General features: G+C 42.0%; 1 protein-coding gene across 1 annotated transcript in view; it reads left to right on the forward strand.

The window, feature by feature from the left end:
- Positions 1 to 20900, forward strand: part of ppm1h (protein phosphatase, Mg2+/Mn2+ dependent, 1H) — a 237750-nt gene that overhangs the window by 199888 nt on the left and 16962 nt on the right. The window contains exons 8-9 of the mRNA XM_072268238.1: positions 1639 to 1746; positions 10562 to 10713. Coding sequence (XP_072124339.1) covers positions 1639 to 1746; positions 10562 to 10713 — 260 coding nt within the window. The remainder of the gene's footprint in view (positions 1 to 1638; positions 1747 to 10561; positions 10714 to 20900) is intronic.

The following is a 20900-nucleotide window of genomic DNA, read 5'->3' on the forward strand; positions in this document are numbered from 1 at the left end:
GCTTTATAGTGCCAGCGACCATCTTTGTATGGAAGGAGTTTGTGCATTTTCCCCATGAATACGTGGGTTTCCTCCAGGTGCTCCAGTTCTAAAGATATACAGTTATAGTTAATTGTGGGCGTGCTATGTTGGCACTGGAAGTGTGGCCCAGCACAATTCTCACTGATTTGATTTGACACAATTGATGCATTTCACTTTGTTTCAATGGACATGTTACAAATAAACCTAATTTTCAATCGTTAAATAGTTCATTAGTATTTGAAACTGATCTAGTGTGTCACTGTATATTTACCTAACAAATGTCACACTATGTAATAAACGAATACCAGAAATTAAGTAAAAAATGCTGTTTATTTTGTTAACTTGTTTATTGAGACACAGCGCAGAATAGGCCGTCCGAGTCCCGCCACCCAACAATCTCCCTATTTAACCCTAGCCCATTCGCAGGACAATTTACAATGACCAATCAACCTCCCAACTGGTATATCTTTGGACTGTGGGAGGAAACCAGAGCACCCGGAGGAAACCCACATGGTCGTAAGGCGAACGTACAAAGCCCTTACAAGCAGCGGCAGGAATTGAACCTGGGTCGTTGGTACTGCAAAGCGTTGTACTAGCCACGATGCTACCGTGATAGTGGGAGCTTATCCCTCCCCAGCTACAACAACTTTAAGTAACCACAAATATTGCCCCACTTGCTTTATTTTCCTCACTCTTCATTTACTCTTATTCCTCCCTACTTTATTATGGTTGGGCAAGTAATGAGCAGCTGAGGCATGATGAAGATAAGATAAAGATTAGCTTTATTTTTTACATGTACATTGAAACATACAGTGAAATACATTGTTTGTATCAATGACCAACACAGTCCAAGGATGTGCTGGGGGCAGCCTGCAAGTGTCACCACGCTTCCAGTACCAACATAAATAATAGGCATCTGTTGGTCTCATGAGACCATGGATTTGTGCCTTGGAAGGTTTCCGGGGTGCAAGCCTGGGAAAGGTTGTATGGAAGACCAGCAGTTGCCCATACTGTGAGTCTACCCTCTCCACGCCACTGATGTTGTCCAAGGGAAGGGCATTAGGACCCATACACCTTGGCACCGGTGTCGTCACAGAGCAATGTGTGGTTAAGTGCCTTGCTCAAGGACACAACATGCTGCCTCAACCAAAGCTTGAACTAGCGATCTTCAAATCACTAGACGAACGCCTTAACCACTTGGCCACAGCACCAATATAGCATGCCCACTACTTACCAACCCTAACTTGCACGTCTTTGGAATGTGGGAGGAAACTGAAGCACCCGGAGGAAACCCACGCGGTGATAGGGAAAATGTACAAACTTCTTACAGGCAGCAACAGGAATTGAACCTGGGTCACTGGCTCTGTACAGTGACTTGTTTTTCACCACTTAAATTCTGCGGGCCTGGGTTAACTCTTATATGACTGGTACTTGCATTGCGACACAGGCATTCTGTGTTTTTGTACTATCTGGTGCAACCCTTGTGTGTCTGATAGGCAATGAAATGCATTATAAAGGACTAATGTGATGAATTGTAAATAAGAAGTGGCCATATGAACTTAAAATGTAATTGATATCCATGCTGAGGTACAAAATGTGATTTTTTTTTTTCACTAGGCTCGTGTGATGGCAACTATTGGTGTGACTCGAGGATTTGGAGACCATGATTTAAAAGTTCATGATTCAAATATCCACATAAAGCCCTTCCTCTCAAGCACACCCGAGGTAAAGTAATCCTACTATCTTCTATACCATGTTTCTTATAAGCAGTGTAGGCAATTTATCCAATTGCCTACTGGCATAAATTAATTAATGCCAAATTTCCTTTTATTCAGTGTTGGCAAAAAAAGATGAGGCATCCTTCTCTTATTGGTCATCACTGACTCCTCAGTCTGGATTAGGTGCTAGGAAACAACAGTGTTCTGTGTGATTTTAAAATTATCTTTTCCATGTGTGGACATCTTTTCATCCATCTCTCTCAGACTCCAATGTGATAGATACACACTTCGATTTCATGTTTGCTGAGCTTGCTTTCTAAATAGCAGCTGTCATTTGAAAGGTCACAAACAGTTGGAAGTAAACTTACAAGTATGTTGCTTTGTTTAACTTCTGGTTTTAAATGGGAGTCCATCTTAGGTTCTTAACATGGAAATGGGAAGCAGCTTGAAGCTTAAAAAGCACTCTTTATAGAACAGCTTTGCAAATGGGGTCTGTATTTAGAAAACACTCTGTGTGAAGTCACTGTACCTGCATTATTATTGCTCAAGAGTAGTGTGTAAGACAATGAGTCCTTTTGAGTATGTTAAAGAGGAGGTTATAAAGTACCTGCTGATGGCATTATGTTGAAGTGGTGTAAGATGCACAGAACAATCTATTGAGTGTGGAACTGCTGAGATGGAACAGAAGAATTATAGGAACCCTATCTTTCATTTGGATAGAAGTAAAATGGTTTGTAGTACTGGCATGGTGCAGGTGAATCCATAGTTATGTAAAAGGTCAGTCACCTAAAAAAACACTCTTGTGGAAAGTGTCATCATCAGTACAGACATGATTGAGCTAGAGAAACTGTGAGGCTGCGATGTTTACAGGAAGGCATGAACAGAGATAATTGGGATAGTCTGTGGCTTATAATGGATATTGGTTGCTTATCCATTCCTTGAAATGGTGCAGGAGAAATTGTGAAACATGCAGTTCCAGAGTTTTTTTTTAATTTCTTTTCACTGTCCTCATTCATTTCTTTTAGACGGATCAATTGCAGGTAACAAGCCTCTCAGCAGACACCACCACATCATATGACGAGAATTTTTTTTTTGACTTCCACACAATGCAGACTTTCCCATCTCTACAACTTTAAAACATGTTCATAAGAATATAAAACAGCATAGCACAGGAAAAGGCCTATTGGCCCATGATGTTGGGCAGAACCCATTAAATTAGTAATCACATGTCTAACTAAACTAGTCTCTTCTGCCTACACAATGTCCATATTATTCCATTTCCTGCACATTCATACGTCTATGCTCAGAGTGTCTTGAACTCCTCTACTGTGTGTACTTCCACCACTCAATGTCCCACACACCTCCTTTGAATTTACCCCTCTAACTTGAAATGCTTGACCTCTAGTATAAGGCATTTGAACCCCACGAGAAAGGTACTTACTGTCAGTCTATGCCTCTCATGATTTTATAAACCTCTCCAGTGAAAAGCTTTTGGTGCATTGACCTTCATGAATTAAAGTATTGAGTACAGGAGATGGGATGTTATGTTGAAGTTGTGCAAGACATTGGTGAGGCCTAACTTGGAGAATTGTGTGCAGGTCACCTGCCTACAGGAAAGATGTAAATAAAGTCAAAAGAGTACAGAGAAAGTTTACCAGGATGTTGCCAGGACTGGAGAATCTAAGTTGTAAGGGAAGGTTGAAGAGGTTAGAGCTTTATTCCTTGGAACACTGAAGGTTGAGGGGAGATTTGATAGAGGTATACAAAATTATGAGGGGTATAGATAGGGTAAATGCAAGCAGGCTTTTTCCACCGAATTTGGGGGGACTACAACTAGAGGTCATAGTTTTAAGGGTGTAAGGTGAAAAATTTAAGGGGAACATTTGGGGCAATTTCTTCACTCGAGAGGGTGACGAGAGTGTAGAATGAGACACCAGCACAAGTAGTGCATTGAACTCGATTTCAATGGTTAAGGGAACTTTGGATAGGTACATGGAGGGCTATGGTCCAGGTGTAGGTCAATGGAACTAGACAGTTTCAATGGTTTGGCAAGGACTAGATGGGCTGAAAGGCCTGTTTCTGTGCTGTACTTTTCTATGACTCTATCACCCAAGTTCATTGAATCTCTCCTTGTAGCACATGCCCTCCAATCCAAGCAGCACCCTGGTAAACCTCTTCTGCACTTTCTTAAAAGCCTCGATGTCCTTCCTCTTATGGGATGAGAAGAATTGAGTACAATACTCTAGTTGCAGTCTAACTAGAGTTTTATAAAGCTTCAATATAACTTCCCGACTCTTGAACTCAATTCCTCAACTAATAAAGACAAAAATGGCATCTGCTTTCTTTACCACCCTATCCACCTGTGCAGCCACTTTCTGCGAGCTTATGGATATGGACTCCAAGATTCCTCTGCACATCAACCCTGTTAAGTGTCCAACCATTGACTCTGTACTGTCCCACCATTGACTCTGTACTGTCCCTTTATATTCAATTTAGCCGGGTTAAACGCCATCCGCCATTTCTCTGCCTATCTGCAAATAATCTATATCCCACTGTACACTGTCAGTCTGCTACATTATCAACAACACCAACAACCTTCATATCATCTCAAACTTACTGAGCTAACCATCTACATTTTCATTCAAGTCATTTATATACATATTCATTCTGTAGTCCAAATGACCTGAAGTGTTAATTCACTTCCTCTTCCCACAGATGCTGCCTGACCTACTGAGTATTTCTTCAATTTTCTTTCTATTTTAGATTTCCACTACCTGACGATGGTCTTGTTTTGAACTTCTCAGTAATGCTATATGAACTGTTGGAGGGATTCAGTATAGAATTTCTGGTAATTTCCATGTATTCTTTTGAATTAGGACCAAATTGTAGACCCAGTGCTTTCAACCAGGTTTCCTGTTGACACGACCAGTAAAAAATCATCAGGCTTCTGTCATGGAACCTTGAAGTGCAAGTCATTTTTAAGTTCCAGTAGTAAAATGAAGTTGCCTAGCAAAATCTCTGAATATCCTCCAGGTTATTGTGAATAGTAAACTTCAAACAAATAGGAAATTAAAACGAGGGGCTTGAAAGGCCCAGGGTTTTTCCTATAGTGGGAGAGTCTAGGACCAGAGGGTACAGCCTCAGAATAGAATAATGTCCTTTAGAGCAAAGATGAGGGATTTCTTTAGCCAGAGGGTAGTGAATCTGTGGAATTCATTGCTGCAGACGGCTGTAGAGGTCAAGTCATTGGGCATATGTAAACTGGAGGTTGATAGGTTCTTGATTAGTCAGGTATCAAAAGTTATAGGGAGAAGGCAGGAGAATAATAATAAATCAGCAAAGATGGAATGTGGAGGACACTCACTGGGCTGATTGGCCTAATTCTGCTCTTAAGTCGAATAGTCTTATGGCTTAAAATCATAAATTTAAAGGAAATTTCTTTTAGTGAGAATCAGCCATACTTTCTAGTTTTTCCTGAATCAAAATAGCATGATCTCTTGGCATATTCAGATCAATGAAGGTAATTAAGACTTGTTGAGAGAGAGAGAGATTGCCAGTTCTGTACAAAATGGGTGTAATGAACCAATCACTTTTGGGTTTGGATGGTGGGTTTTCTGCTGAGCTCTTTAGGGCTGGGAAGCAGCCAGCTCCTTTACGTGTGCCAGGTGCAGTGTGAGGCACAAGGCCAGAGAGTTTGAAGAGAACTGGGGGGTGGGTGACCAGGGTGGAAGTTTGAAGGAAGAGCACACAGTAAACTTAGGGTATTTCTGTGGAAACAGGGAGATCTTTGTCACTCCATCTGTTCCCACAAAACATAAATGATGAAACGGATTGGAACCCTTCCTGTAAAATGGCCTTTTGTGAGCAGCCTAAAAAAAAGGCTGATTATCTAGGCTACTCAAAGGCTAATGCAGATGGACAATGCAAGTGTTGCATCTTGGAATCAGATTCAGGTTTATTAGCACTGACATATGTCATGATATTCATTGTTTTTGTGGCAGCAGTACAGAGTAATACATTTTAAAAAATACTGTAAGTCACAATAAAATAATAAATATTGCAAAACAGGAATATAAAAGTAATGTCCATGAACCATTTAGAAATCTGAAGGCAAAGAGGGAAAATCTGTTCTTAAAACATTAAGTTTGGGGCTTCAGGCTGCTGTACCTCCTCTCTGATGGTAGTAATGAGAAGAGGGCATGTCCCAGGTGGTTTCATGATGGACGCCAACCCTTTGACAGTGTCTGTGATGGTGGAGAGGGTTGTGATGAAGCTGGCTGAGTTTACAACCTTCTGCAGCCTCTTTTGATCCTGTGCATTGGACTCCCCACACCAGGCGATGATGCATCCAGTCAGGATGCGCTCCACCGTAAACCTGCAGAAATCAGTGACAGCCTTTAGTGATGTACTAAATCTCCTCCAACTCCAGTGAAGAGTACCTGCAGGCATGCCTTCTTCGTGAATGCTTTACAATTAAAATATTGTCTTTTTACAGTTAAGTTGTTCTTTATAAGGCAGTCGTAACAATGCAACTGCTTTGATGTGCATTGTGCAATGGAGTAATGCAGATGTGACAAGAAAATAATTCAATGTCACACTCATCATCAGAACAGCCGGCAATAGCCCAGGAATAGCTAGCAGAGTGGATCTGACATAATTCTTTCAGAGCCTGGCCCATCAAGAAAGTAGTGTGCTTTGAGACTTGCCAACTTGGTTGCCCTAAGAAGAGAAAATCTTAAATTTTATCATCTTGGAGCCTCTCACACTGAAGTGAACCACTCAAATCTCACCCGAACTTCTCTGTTGAAATGCAGCTTGTGTATGTGGCTTTCTGAATTTGGTTTTCAGACTTGATTTCAAGATGTGGTCGACTGTGAGTCCACTGGCTAGCATACTCACCAGTCCAGCCACAGGTCATTGCTGAGAATGTGATCCACCGACATCAAGCAGCCCTGGGTGGCTGAAGAGTTTCTCAGAGGAGAGCCATGGACCTGAGCCAAGTCACAGGCTACTGTCAGAACTGTGAGTGAGTGAGTGTGTGTGTGGTGGATGAGAGGAAGGGGTGGGCCTTGTTTTGCTGTTGTTGCTTTGTCACTTGGTGTGTTCTGTTTTGTTGTATTCTATGTTGATCTGCCGAGCATTGTGGGCATAATGTGTTAGCGCTGGAATGTGAGGCGACACTTGCGGGCTGGTCCCAGCATGTCCTTGAGTGTGTTGGTTGTCAACACAAACGACACATTTCACTGTAAGTTTCCAGGTACCCGTGATAAATAAACCTGAACCTGAGGCATGGAGGGTCTCTGGAGAGAGTCAGTAACTGTTGCGAAAGAACAATGGGGAGAGGTTAGCGTGAGATTTGTGGAGGTATTGTGTGGGAAAGTGTGGAAAGTGCGAAGAGAGAAGGGGTGAGTGAAGGGTTGTAGCTGAGGGGGGGATAGGAGGAGGGAAAATAGAACTGAAGTAATCAACTAGTCAGAGGAAGGTCAAGGAAGATGCTGTGGACCAGAGTTAGTGTTTGTGTGAGTGGTGAATGTGTATTTTTGTCCATTTAAGTCCACCGGAGCCTGGTTTTTAATAGCCTTGGACTTCACTGCCATTGGATCAAGGTACTCTTTGTCAAGACCACATGGTAGCTGTGTACAGTGGTCATTCCATGTTAAAAGAATCCATGCACAGGCACCTTCCACTTCTCAGAACTAGAGTGAAAACAAACCAATCTTGAATCAAGGGACTACCAAAGAAAAAGACAGAGTAGTATTTTACCCTTGTGAGAAGTCAAGCATGTACTATCCAATCCTGCAGTTCTGCCAAAAACCTTTTTAATTACATACTTGATGTACAGTATTGATTGCAGACTAAGTACACGTATTTTCATTTGCAAACAAGTGCCGAATATTCAGTGTGTGTCTATTCAGGAGAATGAATGCTGTAATTCAGTTCTGGAGGGTGAAATATTCATTTCAATCCTGAATCTGACAGTCCAAAGTCACTGCAGACCTGAGGAATGAAAATATTAAATGACTGATGTGTGTGGCCCCTCAATTTAATAAAATTTCACTTCAGTCTCCTTATATTTATCAGAGAATCAATGTCAGTATTCACAGCATGATGGGCAAGAATTGCACCCTGAAGTCACTATAGCAATAGTTTATGTGGAAAATACACTTCACTAATATTCCTTTTCATTAGTACATCAATGTGAACAAAATTATAGTCTTTTGTGCAACAATTCAGTTTGTGTTTGGTCTAGTGAGCTGATCTTAAAAACAGCAGATTCCAATTAATTGGGCTATTGGTTAACAAGCAGATGCTTTTTTGGTACAACTCTTGAAGAACAAAAACTAATCAAGAAAGTAGCCAGGATTCCCTTCATTTAGTACACTATGCCGCTTAATTGAGGCAGGAGACTGTTGCAAAGTTTATAACTACTTTACTTTACTAGTGTCAGGTGCATCACCTGTGTGGCCGTTAGACACTACACTGTGCTTAAAGCAAACAGTTTTTAAATAGTGTCAGTTGTGTGCACTTGTGTTCAAAAAACAGTGATTTTTGTCACTGATAGTTGGTGAGAAATAAGTAGTGAGACGATTGAGATCTGTTTTGCTCACTGCGATTTCAAACATTCAGGCTTGGAGATGCCAGAAATGGCCAGGAGTGAAAATTAAATGATCTCACTACTTCTGTAAGTTAGGAACTACAAAGAACTGGAAGGTATCGACAACCATCTTGAATGTTACAATGAAAATGAAGATTTAGAGGATGCAATCCAAGAAAGGATTGTATGAAGGTAGTCCATTAGCTACACTAGGTGTCTCCCCAGATTTTGTTAATATACAGTTAATCAAAAGAACAAGGCAGTGCATACTGGATTAATCACTCCATGTATAACTAATGGGAACTACTTGAGTTTTATAGTACTCAAGTAGTATTGATAGTGTTCTAATTTGCTCTGTACAGGTGGCTCTCCTTATCCGCGAGTTCCACATGTGCAAATTCAACCAACCGCGAATCAAGAAGGCCCGGAAGTGCTCTTCCAGCACTTCTTGCTCGAACATGTACAGACTTTTTTTTCTTGTCATTATTCCCTAAACAATGCAGTATAACAACTATTTTACATAGCATTTACATTGTATTAGGTATTATAAGTAATCTAGAGATGATTTAAAGTATAAGGGAGGATGTGCGTAGGTTATTGTGGATCGGGATCGAAAAAAAAACGGTTCTCTTACTAAGTAAGTTGGAACAGGTACATCCAGTGTTATTTAGCGTCAGTTAGTCAAACATTTGTCTTAGTATATAGTATATATTTTACCTTTCTATGCATATAAAACACTTACGAAACGTATGCTTCAGCACTGGGCTCGCGCTCTCCATCTGTGCCGGGTTGATGTGGAGGATCAAAAACCCAAAACCCAATAATTAAAACACTGCGTTGGTTAGTAATAATTGTAGCTTTCATCGGGCAGGGCCTTTCTCACTTTATCCTTTAAAATTGTTTCAGTCATTGACCGACTGTAGCCTAACGCTTTTCCAATGACCAATGGCGTTTCACCTCTTTCCAATCGCTTTATTATTTCTATTTTATTTTAAATCACAATCGTGATTATTTTCGTGAACAGAAACACTGTTCACCACACTGAGACAGGTTAAATAAGGTCTGGGGTTCCGCTGGGTCCTAAGATCCTCCATATTTAGACAGGTTGAATAAGGGACTTGAGCATCTGCGTTTTTTGATATCCGCGAGGGGTCCCGGAACCAATCCCTCGCAGGTAAGGAGGGCCGACTGTATTTCATTTAAATACATAATTTGTTACTTGATTAAATGGTAATTTGTCTTTTTTAAATACCTTTTTAACTATTTGCATGAAACTTCGGCTAATTGGGGCAGCCACTTAACTGGATCAAAATGTACCGGTCCCAATGTGCCCCAATGAACCAGATCCACAGTGAATGTTTCTGAGTTCTTAAACACCTTTCACGGACACAAAGATCTTGTGGCACAACCCATAATCCTAACACATACAAACATATACGTACAACTTGTTTTGCTCAGTTACTTGCAGACAACTTTGCAATATTTTTGCATTCTACCAGATATAATTGCTGCAGGATCAAAATTTTAAATAGAAATATTTAAGGCTGATTTTAGTTCCTTAAGTAAAAACATATGCATTCTTTTTTTAAAATCTAATGTGAGTTGAAATACCACATTAAGAATGTAGCTTCTACACTAGATCTTATTGTAGTTGTGTCACTAAGGTATCTACATTTTAGAAATTTCCACCTCCCTTCTCAGTGTAATTCAAATCAATCTACAAAGGAGAGTTGGACACATCTTGCATGGTTTATGAGCTGCTGAGATAGGCAAGATAGAATGTCAGGCTGTTGCCATGGAGATTTTAACTGTCCAATTGCCACAGTGAAGGCTGTGAAGTGCAGTTGGCCTAAAAAGCTGAAATCTGATCTGATCAAAATGAATGTGAAGGTTGATAAGCAATAGCCTTTTTCCTGAAATTAAGGTAAAACATATTTGAAAACAATAGTGTTTTTTCCTGCAATGTTTTCCCATACAAAGAAAGATGGAATACAGTACTTTGTTACTGAAAGCTTGTTTGTATATTTCTTTATTGTTTAGGCAATAAGATTTATTGTTATTTACTATCGATTTGGCTTTACAACCATGGGAATTCTTAATGCACTGGTCCTATGAATAATTGATAGAATAATGGCGGGAGAATTTGTTTTCTTCACATGCATGAGAAAAATGAAGCCTTCTTTGGAAAGTTAGTTTCATAAAGACATTTTCATTGATGTGTACACAGGTGAGAATCTACGACTGTACAGAGCATGAACATGATGCAGATGACACACTGGTTCTCGCCACTGACGGCCTGTGGGATGTTCTGTCAAACAAAGAAGTGGCAGATGCTATCACTAGCTTTCTTGCCAACTGCGATCCTGATGACCCACACAGGTCTGTGAGGAATTCTAATTGGTTATCAAGTGCTAGTTAATAATCCAGAGTGAATAATCTGTAATGAAAATATTTTTATCAAAATATTTACTCGGCTATTAACATTTACCATTTATTGGTTTAAGAGGTCAGCCATCTAGAGATGAGGAGGAAGTTCTTTATTTTTATTTTACTCATAGGTACAGAGTGCAGTAGGCCTTTCCACCCCTTTGAGCCACCCCAGCAAACCCTGACAACCCTGATTTAATCCTAACTTCATCACAGGACAATTTACAATGACCAGTTAACCTACCCGGTATGTCTTTGGACTGGGAGAAAAGCAGAAGACTCCAAGAAAACCCACACATTCCACAGGGAAGAGATACAAAGACTCCTTACTGAAGACACTGGGTTTGAACTCTGATTTCCAAGTCCTGAGCTGCAGTAATGTTATGCTAACTGCACATGCTGCTGTGGCCCCCCCATCTACCAAGTATTATGTAATAATTGTCACATGTACCGAGTGAAAATCTTCACCATCTAGACAGATCATCCCAGACGTAAGTATGTCAAGCTAATCCTAAAGGACCAAATTCAGAATATAATGTTACAGTTACAGGAGAGGTAAAGTGCAGACAGATAACTAAGCTGCAAGGCTCATGGTGAGGCCCCATTCGGAGTACTGTGAGCAGTTTTGGGACCCTTATCTAAGAAAGAATGTGCTGGCGTTGGAGAAAGTCCAGCGGAGGGTCACAAGAATGATTCAAGTGTTTCCATTTGTTATCAGAGAATGTATACTGTATACAACCTGAAATATTGTCTTCACAGACATCCACAAAAAAACGGAACCGCAAAAGAATGAATGACAAAAGGATGTTAGAACCCCAAAGCCCCCCACTTCTCCCCCCAGTGCAAGCAGCAGTAAGCACCAATGCATCAACCTCCCCTCCCGCTGCCCGTTTCAACAAAAAGGGTCAGCACCCACCACCCACCGAGCAACAGCAAAGCATCCAAAGGAAGACCATGATCTGCAGTCAACACAAACTATTGTTTACCCGACAGTTTGACATGCCACAGGCTCTCTCTCACACAAACAAGGACAGAGAAAGATCACACATTATCACAGTGAAACTGTGGAGGGGAAATTGACAGTCGCTATTTTGGGGTTACTGTCTGCCACATGGCTTTTTATTCCGAGATTGCCGACTTGAGAATCGGCAGCAAACTCTCCCCCCGTCGAGAGAAAGAGAATGTGACCGCTCAACTACAGAGACCTCCGTCCGTCCATCCATCCGCCACAGCGGAATGCTGATGTTCCTTCTCCCGCGGCACCTCAGTCAGCAACACTGGACTGGAATCGGTTGTCTGCAGGGCCGTACCCCAGAGCTGCCAACTTAAAAACAAAAAAGCAGTTTGAATGCCACTTGCAGATCAGGGACCTCGAAAGAACCCCAACCACCTTGAAGAGGGGGGGAAAAGTGAGGAATTTAAGCTGTTTCCGCAGATGAGCTCAAAGAGGCAGCCATTTGGCGCCATCTTAATTCCGAATTATCCCAAAAATAAAGGTTAACCTATGAGGAGCGTTTGATAACTGTGGGCCTGTACTCGCTGGAGTTTAGAAGAATGGGGGGGGGGGGCTCTCATTGAAACCTATCGAATATTGAAAGGTTGAGAAGGAGTGAACATGTGGAGGAGGTTTCTCGTAGTGGGGAAATTCTAGGACTAAAGGACACAGCCTCAAAATAGAAGGATGTCCCTTTAAAACAGAGATGAGGAGGAATTTCTTTAGCCAGTGATGATGGATCTGTGGAATTCATTGCCACAGACAGCTGTGAAAGCCAAATCATTAGGTATATTTAAGACTGAGTTTGATAGATCCTTGATTAGTAAGTGTGTTAAACATTACAGGGAGAAAGTAGGAGAATGGGGTTAAGAGGAATAATAAATCAGACATGATGGAATGGCAGAACAGAGTTGATGGGCTGAATGGCCTAATTCTGTTCCTATGTCTTATAGTTTTAAGGTAAGTGAGATAGAGAGATTAAGAGTTTATCATACAAGAGGTCCAGAAAAGAGTTATAACAATGGGATACAAACTGGCACGTTTTCAAACATAGCCCATTGGAAGAGGGTTGACGAAAGTGACTAGGGTGGGTGGGGGTCTTTGATTATATACTGATTTCCAGAAGCAGGAGAGGGTTAACAGTTGGTGGAGATGTGGTTGGTTTTCATAACAGACTTGGGTGTGTTTGCAATTCTTTGAAAATTTCTTTCATTCTTGCATAGAGCATTTTCCATACCAAACACTGATGCATCTGGATAAGAAGCTTTATACGGCACATTTGTAAAAATTGGCGAGGGTAGTCAAGGTCATGCCAGGTTTCCTTACCTTTCTGAGGAAGTGGAAGTGCTCATATACTTTCTTGACATAGCATCTATGTGGTTGGATCAAGACAAGCTATGGGTGATTTAATTTTTTGAATACTATGGATACAAATCCTATGAGGGTCTTGGAGTCATACAGTACATCGGCATGACTGGTCCAAGCCAGCCAAGTTTCCCATCTGCCCGCATCCTGCCTATATCCCTTCTAAACCTATCCTTGTACCTCATAAATGTTAATATACCTCTTCCTCTGGCAGCTTATTCCATATACAGACCATGCTTAGGAACTTGAAGCTTGTAATTATCTCCAGCTTAGCACCATTGATACAAAACGGGTGTTTTCTGCCCTGCTTCCTGAAATCAATGACCAGCTGTTTCGTTTTGCTGACATTAAGGGGTAAGATTGTTGCTCTATATCTTTTGGAAGTGCCACTGAGTATATTCAGATCAGAGTTCAATAGATTTATGGACTAAAGAAAAGTATGGAATAGCAATGTGAAAAAAATACCAAACCAGCAATATTCTTATTGAACATACAAGTAAGAATTAGGAGCAGGTCTAAACCTTTGAGCCTTCAAGCTTGGAGTTCAATCCAGAAAAGTGGAAAGTAATACACTTTAAAAGGTCAAACCTGGGTTAATGGCAGGATTCATAACAATGTGGTGGAACAGAGGTGGGGGTCCATGTCCATGGATCCCTCAAAGTTGCCATAAAAGGTGACGGTGATTAAGAAGTGTATGGTGTATTGACCTTCATTAGTTGGGTAATTGAGTTCAAGGGCCGTGATGCAATGTTGCAACTCTATAAAACTCTGGGTTAGACCACACTTGGAATATTGTGTTCAGTTCTAATCGCTTCATTATAGGAAGGATGTGGAAGCTTTAGAGAGGGTGTAGAGATTTACCAGATGCTGTGTGTGTTATGAGGAAAGGTTTAGCAAGCTAGGGCTTTTCTCCTCTTTACAGCAAAGAAGAAATGAGAGGTAACTTGACAGAGGTGTACAAGATGATGAGAGGCATAGATCAAATGGACAGCCAGAGACTTTTTCCCAGGGTGGAAATGGCTAATCAGGCTCAGGTACAGTTTGGTACACAACACATAACACTTAAAGTAAAATTACTGCAAATAAATTAACAAATGATAAGGTGCATTTATGGCAGAAATGGAAAAGAAAACTGTATAACGCTGCTGGCGCTTAATGCATCTTGAGAACTGGGTGGTGGCAGAGAGTTCAGTAGTCTTATGGCCTGGGGGAAGAAGCTGTTTCCCATCTTAACAGTCCTTGTCCTAATGCTATGATACCTCCTGCCTAATGGTAAGGAGTCAAACAGATTAGTGCACAGATGGGAGGGATCATAGACAATGCTAAGGGCCCTGCGTGTGCAGCACTCCTGATAAATATCTCAGATGGGTGAAAGAGAGACCCCAGTGATCCTTTCAGCAGACCTCACAATCCTTTGTAGGATCTTGTAGTCAGATGCCTTGCAATTCCTGTAGCAAATGGTGATGCAGCTGGTCAGGACACTCTCAGTGGTGCTCCTGTAAAAATTTGTTAGAATTGGGGGCGGGGGGGGGTGCAGAAGCCTGAATCTCCTCAGGAAGTTGAGATACTGCTGTGCTTTCTTGACCAAATAAGGAGTGGTCACTCTGTAACTTCCACAGTCATCTCTATGGTCTTGTCCACATCGAGACTCAAGTTGTTATGCTCACACCATTGTACCAGCCACTCTACCTCCTCTCCGTACACAGTCTCATTGTTGTTGATGATAAGGCCAACCACTGATGGGTGGGTTTGAATGAGCTCTTGCAATACAGTCATGCATCGGTAGCATGAACAGCAGTGGGCTGGGCACACAGCCCAGAGGAGCACTAGTCCTCAGCGTGACAGAACTAGAGATGTCTCTGTCACGCAGACTGAAATCAGGATCCAATTACAGAGGGAGTGTTGAGTCCCAACGAGGACAGTCTATCCACCAGCTCTGAGGATTATTAAATGCTGAGCTGAAGTCCATAAACAGCATCCTGGCATATGAGGCACCATTTTCCAAGTGGGGCAGGGTGGAGTGGTGTGCAGAGTTTACAACATCATCAGTCACCATTCTGAGTGGCAAGCTCAAATAGGAGAGAGCATAATTTTAAGGTGATTGGAGGACAGTGTGGGAGAAACTTTTTTTTACACAGATGCAGATTGGTGGGTTTATGGAATGTGCTGTCAGGAGTGGTGGTAGAGGCAAATATATTAAGGACATTTAAGAGGCTTGTAGGTAGGCACATGGATGATGGAGAAATGGAGGAGTATGCATTAAGAAACGTTAGATTCATTTTGGAGTAGATTAAAAGATTGGTACAACATCATGAGGCAAAGGGCCTGTACTTTGTTGTAATGTTCTGTGTTCTACAGTAACGTTCTAATAATCTAGCATCCTTAGTAGTGCTGGCTCACAGATTTTCCAGACCTGTGGAATTTACTCCTATTAAAATGCAGACATGCTTTTACTTTACATTTTTCACGTTACACAGTATAATAAATTTCTGGTGAACTCAGTGAGTATAAGGTGCAACATGGCTACACTCTGTAAATTGTCTCTGACTGTGCACCCTGCACCTTGGCTCATATTTTGGCCCAATCAGTGAGTCAGCTAGTGAACCATCATGACTTCCCAACCATCAGATTATTGCATTCATGAAGATCATGGATGATCTAAACTCAGTTCATTTCTCTGGCACCTTGGAGTCATTGAAAGATACAGCACAGAAACAGGCCCTTCAGCCCATTTAGTGGGTGCCAAACAAATTAAACCGCTAAGTCCTATCGACCTGCACACAGACCTAGCCCTCCATACACCTGCCATCCATGTACCTATCCAAACCACTCTTAAATGTTGAAATCAAACTCGCATGCAACACTTATGCTGGCAGACCGTTCCACGCTCACACAACCCGGTGACTGAGGAAGTTCCCCTTAAATATCTCACCTTTCAGCCTTAACCCATGACCTCTAGTTGTAGTCCCACCCACCCGCAGTGGAAAAAGCCTGCTTACATTTACATTAACTATATCGTTCATAATTTTGTTCGCCTCTATCAAATCTCCCCTCAATCTTCTACCTTCCGAGGAATAAAGTCCTAATGTTACAATGTTTCCTTATAACTCAGGTCCTCCAAATCTAGTAACATCCTTGCAAATTTTCTCAGATACAACTTCAACATAACATCCCATCTCCTGTACTCAGTACTTTGAGTTAAGAAGGCCAATATGCCAAAAGACCATAAGATATCGGAGCAGAATTAGGACATTTGGTTCGTTGAGTCTGCTCCACCACTTCAACAAGGCTGATTCAGTTTTCCTCTCGGCCCCAACCCTCTGCCATCTCCCTGTATCTGTTCATGCCTGACCAATCAAGAATCTATCAACCTCTGCCTTAAATTTAAATAAAGACTTGGTTTTCGCAGATGCCTGTGGCAAAGAATTCCACTGGTTCACCATTCTCTGGCTAAAGAAATTCCTCTTCATCCCCATTCTAAAAGGACATCCCTCTATTCTGAGGCTGTGACTCTCCCACCATAGGAAACATCCTCTCCACATCTGCTCTGTCAAGGCCTTTCACCATTTCAGTGAGAGGTTTCAATGAGGTCACCCTTCATTCTTCTGAATTCTAGTGAATACAGGCCCAGAGCCATCAAACGCTCTTCATATGACAAGCCATTCAATCCTGGAATAATTTTCATGAACCTCCTTTGAACCTTCTCCAGTTACAGTACATCCTTTCTAAGATAAGGGGCCCAAAACTGCTCACAATACTCCAAGTGAGGCCTCAACAGTGCTTCATAAAGTTTCAACTTTATATTCTAGTCCTCTTGAAATGAATGCCAACATTGCATTTGTTTTCCTCACTACAGACTGAACCTGCAAATTAACCTTTAGGGAATCCTGCACAAGGACTCCCAAGTCCCTTTGTGCCTCAGTTTTTTTGTATTTTCTTCCCATTTAGAAAATACTCAACCCTTTCATTTCTTCTTCCAAAGTGCATGACCATACACTTGGTGACACCGCTATCCCTGCCCATTTTCCTGATTTAAGTCCTCCTGTAGCCTCTCAACTTCCTCAAAACTACCTTCCCCTCCACCTACTTTCAAATCATCTGCAATTGCATCATTCAAATCATTGACATATAATGTAAAAAGAATTGGTCCCAACAGAGACCCCTGTGGTACACCACTAGCCACCGGATGTCAGCCAGTAAAGGCTCCCTTTATTCCCACTCTTTGCCTCCTGCCAATCAGCCCCTGCTTTATCTGTGCTAGAATATTTCCTGGAATATAACGCGCTCGTAGCTTGTTAAGCAGCCTCATGTGGCACCTTCTGAAAATCCAAGTTCACAACATCAACCGATTCTCCTTTGTCTATCCTCCTTACTATTTCTTCAAAGAGTTCCAACAGATTTGTCAGGCAAGATTTTCCCTTGAGGAAACCATGCTGACTATGGTCTATTTTATCATGTGCTTCCAAGTAGCCTGAGACCCCATTCTTAATAATTGACTCCAACATCTTTCTAACCAATGAGTTCAGACTAACTGGCCTATAGTTTTCTTTCTTCTGCCCCTCTCTCCCTTCTTGAAGAGTGGAGTGACATTTGCGATTATCCAGTCTTCTGGAACCATTCCAGAATCCAGTGATTCTTGAAAGATCATTGCTAATGCCTCCATGATCTCTTCAACCACCTCTTTCAGAACTCTGTGGTGTACACCATTTGGTCCAGCTGACAGATCTACCTCCAAACATTTCAGTTTTCCAAGAACCTTCTCTCTAGTTATGGTAACTTCACGCATTCCATACCCCCTGATACCTGGAACTTCCACCATACTGCTAGTGTCTTCCACAGTGAAAACTATTGCAAAATACTTATTCAGTTCACCTGCTATCTCGTTGCCCCTACTACTGCCTCTCCAGCATTATTTTTCAGCTGTCCGATACCCACTCTTGCCTCTCTTTTACACTTTATGTATCTGAAGAAACCTTTGGTATCCTCTTTAATATTATTGGCTAGCTTACTTTTCATATTCCATCTTTACCTTAATGACTTTCTTAGTTGCCTTCTGTTGATTTTTGCTGTATTATATGCCCTCTCTTTGTTGGCTTTGACTTGTTAGCCACCGTTGTGTTATCTCTCCATTTAGAATACATAAAAACTTTCTTTTTGGCCCTGTGATGTCACCTTCAAAGAATGATGGGCCTGCATTCCCAGATCCCTTTATACTGCACTCCTCAGTGCCCTACAGTACGCTGTGTAAGACCGACCCTGGCTGGTTCTACCAGTGCAACATCTCACACTTGACTGTATTAGATTCTGTTGGCCATTTTTCCACCCATTCTTCCAGCTGGTTCAGATCCCCCTGCAAGCTCTGATAGTCTTCCTCTTGTCCATTACACACCCCCAATCTTGGTGACGCCCACAAATTTCCTGATTCAGTTAACCATATTATCATCCAGATCATTGATATAGAGGACAATCAACAGACCCAGCACCGATCACTGCAGCACTCCGCTAGTCACCAGCCTCCAGTCACAGAGGCAACCCTAGACTACCGCTCTCTGGCATCTCCTACAAGCCCAATGTCTAATCCAGTTTACTACCTCATCTTGAAAGCCGAGCAACTGAACCTTCTTGACCAAACTGCATGCAGGCCCTTATCAAATGCCTTACTAAAGTCCACGTAGACATCACCCACTGCCTTGCCTCCATCAACTTTCCTGGTAACTTCCTCAAAAAACTCTATATTTTTGGTTAGACATATCCTAACATACACAAAGTCAAGCTGACTATCCCTAATCAGTCCACATCTATCCAAATACTCAGATATCTGGTCCTTTGGAATACCTTCCAATAGCTTTCCCACTTCTGATGTCAGGCTCACCAGCCTATAATTTCCTGATTTATCTTTAGAGCTGTTCTTCAACAGCAGAACAACATTGGCTATCCTCCAATCCTCCGGTACCTCACCTGTCGCTAAGGATAATTAAATATCTCTGCTAGGCAATTTCTGCACTTGCCTCCAGCAGGGTCCAAGGAACACCTTGTCAGGACCTGGAGATTTATCCACCCTAATTTTCCTTAGGACAGAAAACACCCTCTCCTCTGTAATCTGTATGGAGTCATGACCTCACTGCTGTTTTGCCTCACTTCTGTGGACTCTGTGTCCATCTCCTGAGTAAATTCAGAAGCAAAAAATCAATTTAAGATCTCTCCCATCTCTTTTGGCTCCACGCATAGATTATCATTCTGATCTTCCAGAGGACTAACTTAGTCCCTTGCAACCTTTTTCTCTTAACATATCTGAAGAATTCCTTATGATTCTCCTTCAGCTTGTCTACTAGGGCCTTCTTTTAGCCCTCCTGATTTCTTTCTTAAGTCTTCTCTGGCATTTCTTATACTTCATAGTACCTCATTTGTTCCTACTTGCCTCTCCCTGCTTATGCACTCCCTTTTTCTTCTTCACCAGGGCCTCAATATCTCTTGAAAACCAAGGTTCCCTAGACCTGTTATCTTTACCTTTTATTTTGAGAGGCACTTATCATAGAAACGTAGAAAACCTACAGCACCATACAGGCCCTTCAGCCCACAAAGTTGTACCGAACATTTCCCTACCTTAAAAGTTACTAGGCTTACCCATAGCCCTCTATTTTTCTAAGCCCCACGTACCCATCCAAAACTCTCTTAAAAGACCCTATCGTTTCTCTTCACCATTTATACCTCAGACTTCAACTACTGCATAGAGTCTTGTCATCTTCAGACGTTTTCGGATGACTCTGGCATAGTTGGATGCATCAGCAAGGGAGATGAGGCTGAGTACAGGGCTACGGTAGGAAACTTTGTCACATGGTGTGAGCAGAATTATCTGCAGCTTAATGTGAAAAAGACTAAGGAGCTGGTGGTAGACCTGAGGAGAGCTAAGGTACCGGTGACCCCTGTTTCCATCCAGGGAGTCAGTGTGGACATGGTGGAGGATTACAAATACCTGGGGATACAAATTGACAATAAACTGGACTGGTCAAAGAACACCGAGGCTGTCTACAAGAAGGGTCAGAGCCGTCTCTATTTCCTGAGGAGACTGAGGTCCTTTAACATCTGCCGGACGATGCTGAGGATGTTCTACGAGTCTGTGGTGGCCAGTGCTATCATGTTTCCTGTTGTGTGCTGGGGCAGCAGGCTGAGGGTAGCAGACACCAACAGAATCAACATACTCATTCGTAAGGCCAGTGATGTTGTGGGGATGGAACTGGACTCTCTCACAGTGGTGTCTGAAAAGAGGATGCTGTCTAAGTTGCATGCCATCTTGGCCAATGTTTCCCATCCACTACATAATGTACTGGGTGGGCACAGGAGTACATTCAGCCAGAGACTCATTCCACCGAGATGCAGCACAGAGCGTCGTAGGAAATCATTCCTGCCTGTGGCCATCAAACTTTACAACTCCTCCCTTGGAGGGTCAGACACCCTGAGCTAATAGGCTGGTCCTGGATTTATTTCATAATTTACTGGCATAATTTACATATTACTATTTAACTATTTATGGTTCTATTACTATTTATTATTTATGGTGCAACTGTAACGAAAACCAATTTCCCCCGGGATCAATGAAGTACGACTATGACTATGTATCCGCCTCCACTACTGTTGCCGGCAGCCCATTCCACGCACTCACCACTCTACGTAAAATAACTTATCCCTGACATCTCCTCTGTACCTACTCCCCAGCACCTTAAATCTGTGTCTTCTTGTGGCAACCATTTCAGCCCTGGGAGAAAGCCTCTGACTATCCACA

This window comes from Mobula birostris, chromosome 9, assembly GCF_030028105.1.
Source record: "Mobula birostris isolate sMobBir1 chromosome 9, sMobBir1.hap1, whole genome shotgun sequence".
NCBI classification, from domain to species: Eukaryota; Metazoa; Chordata; class Chondrichthyes; order Myliobatiformes; family Myliobatidae; genus Mobula; species Mobula birostris.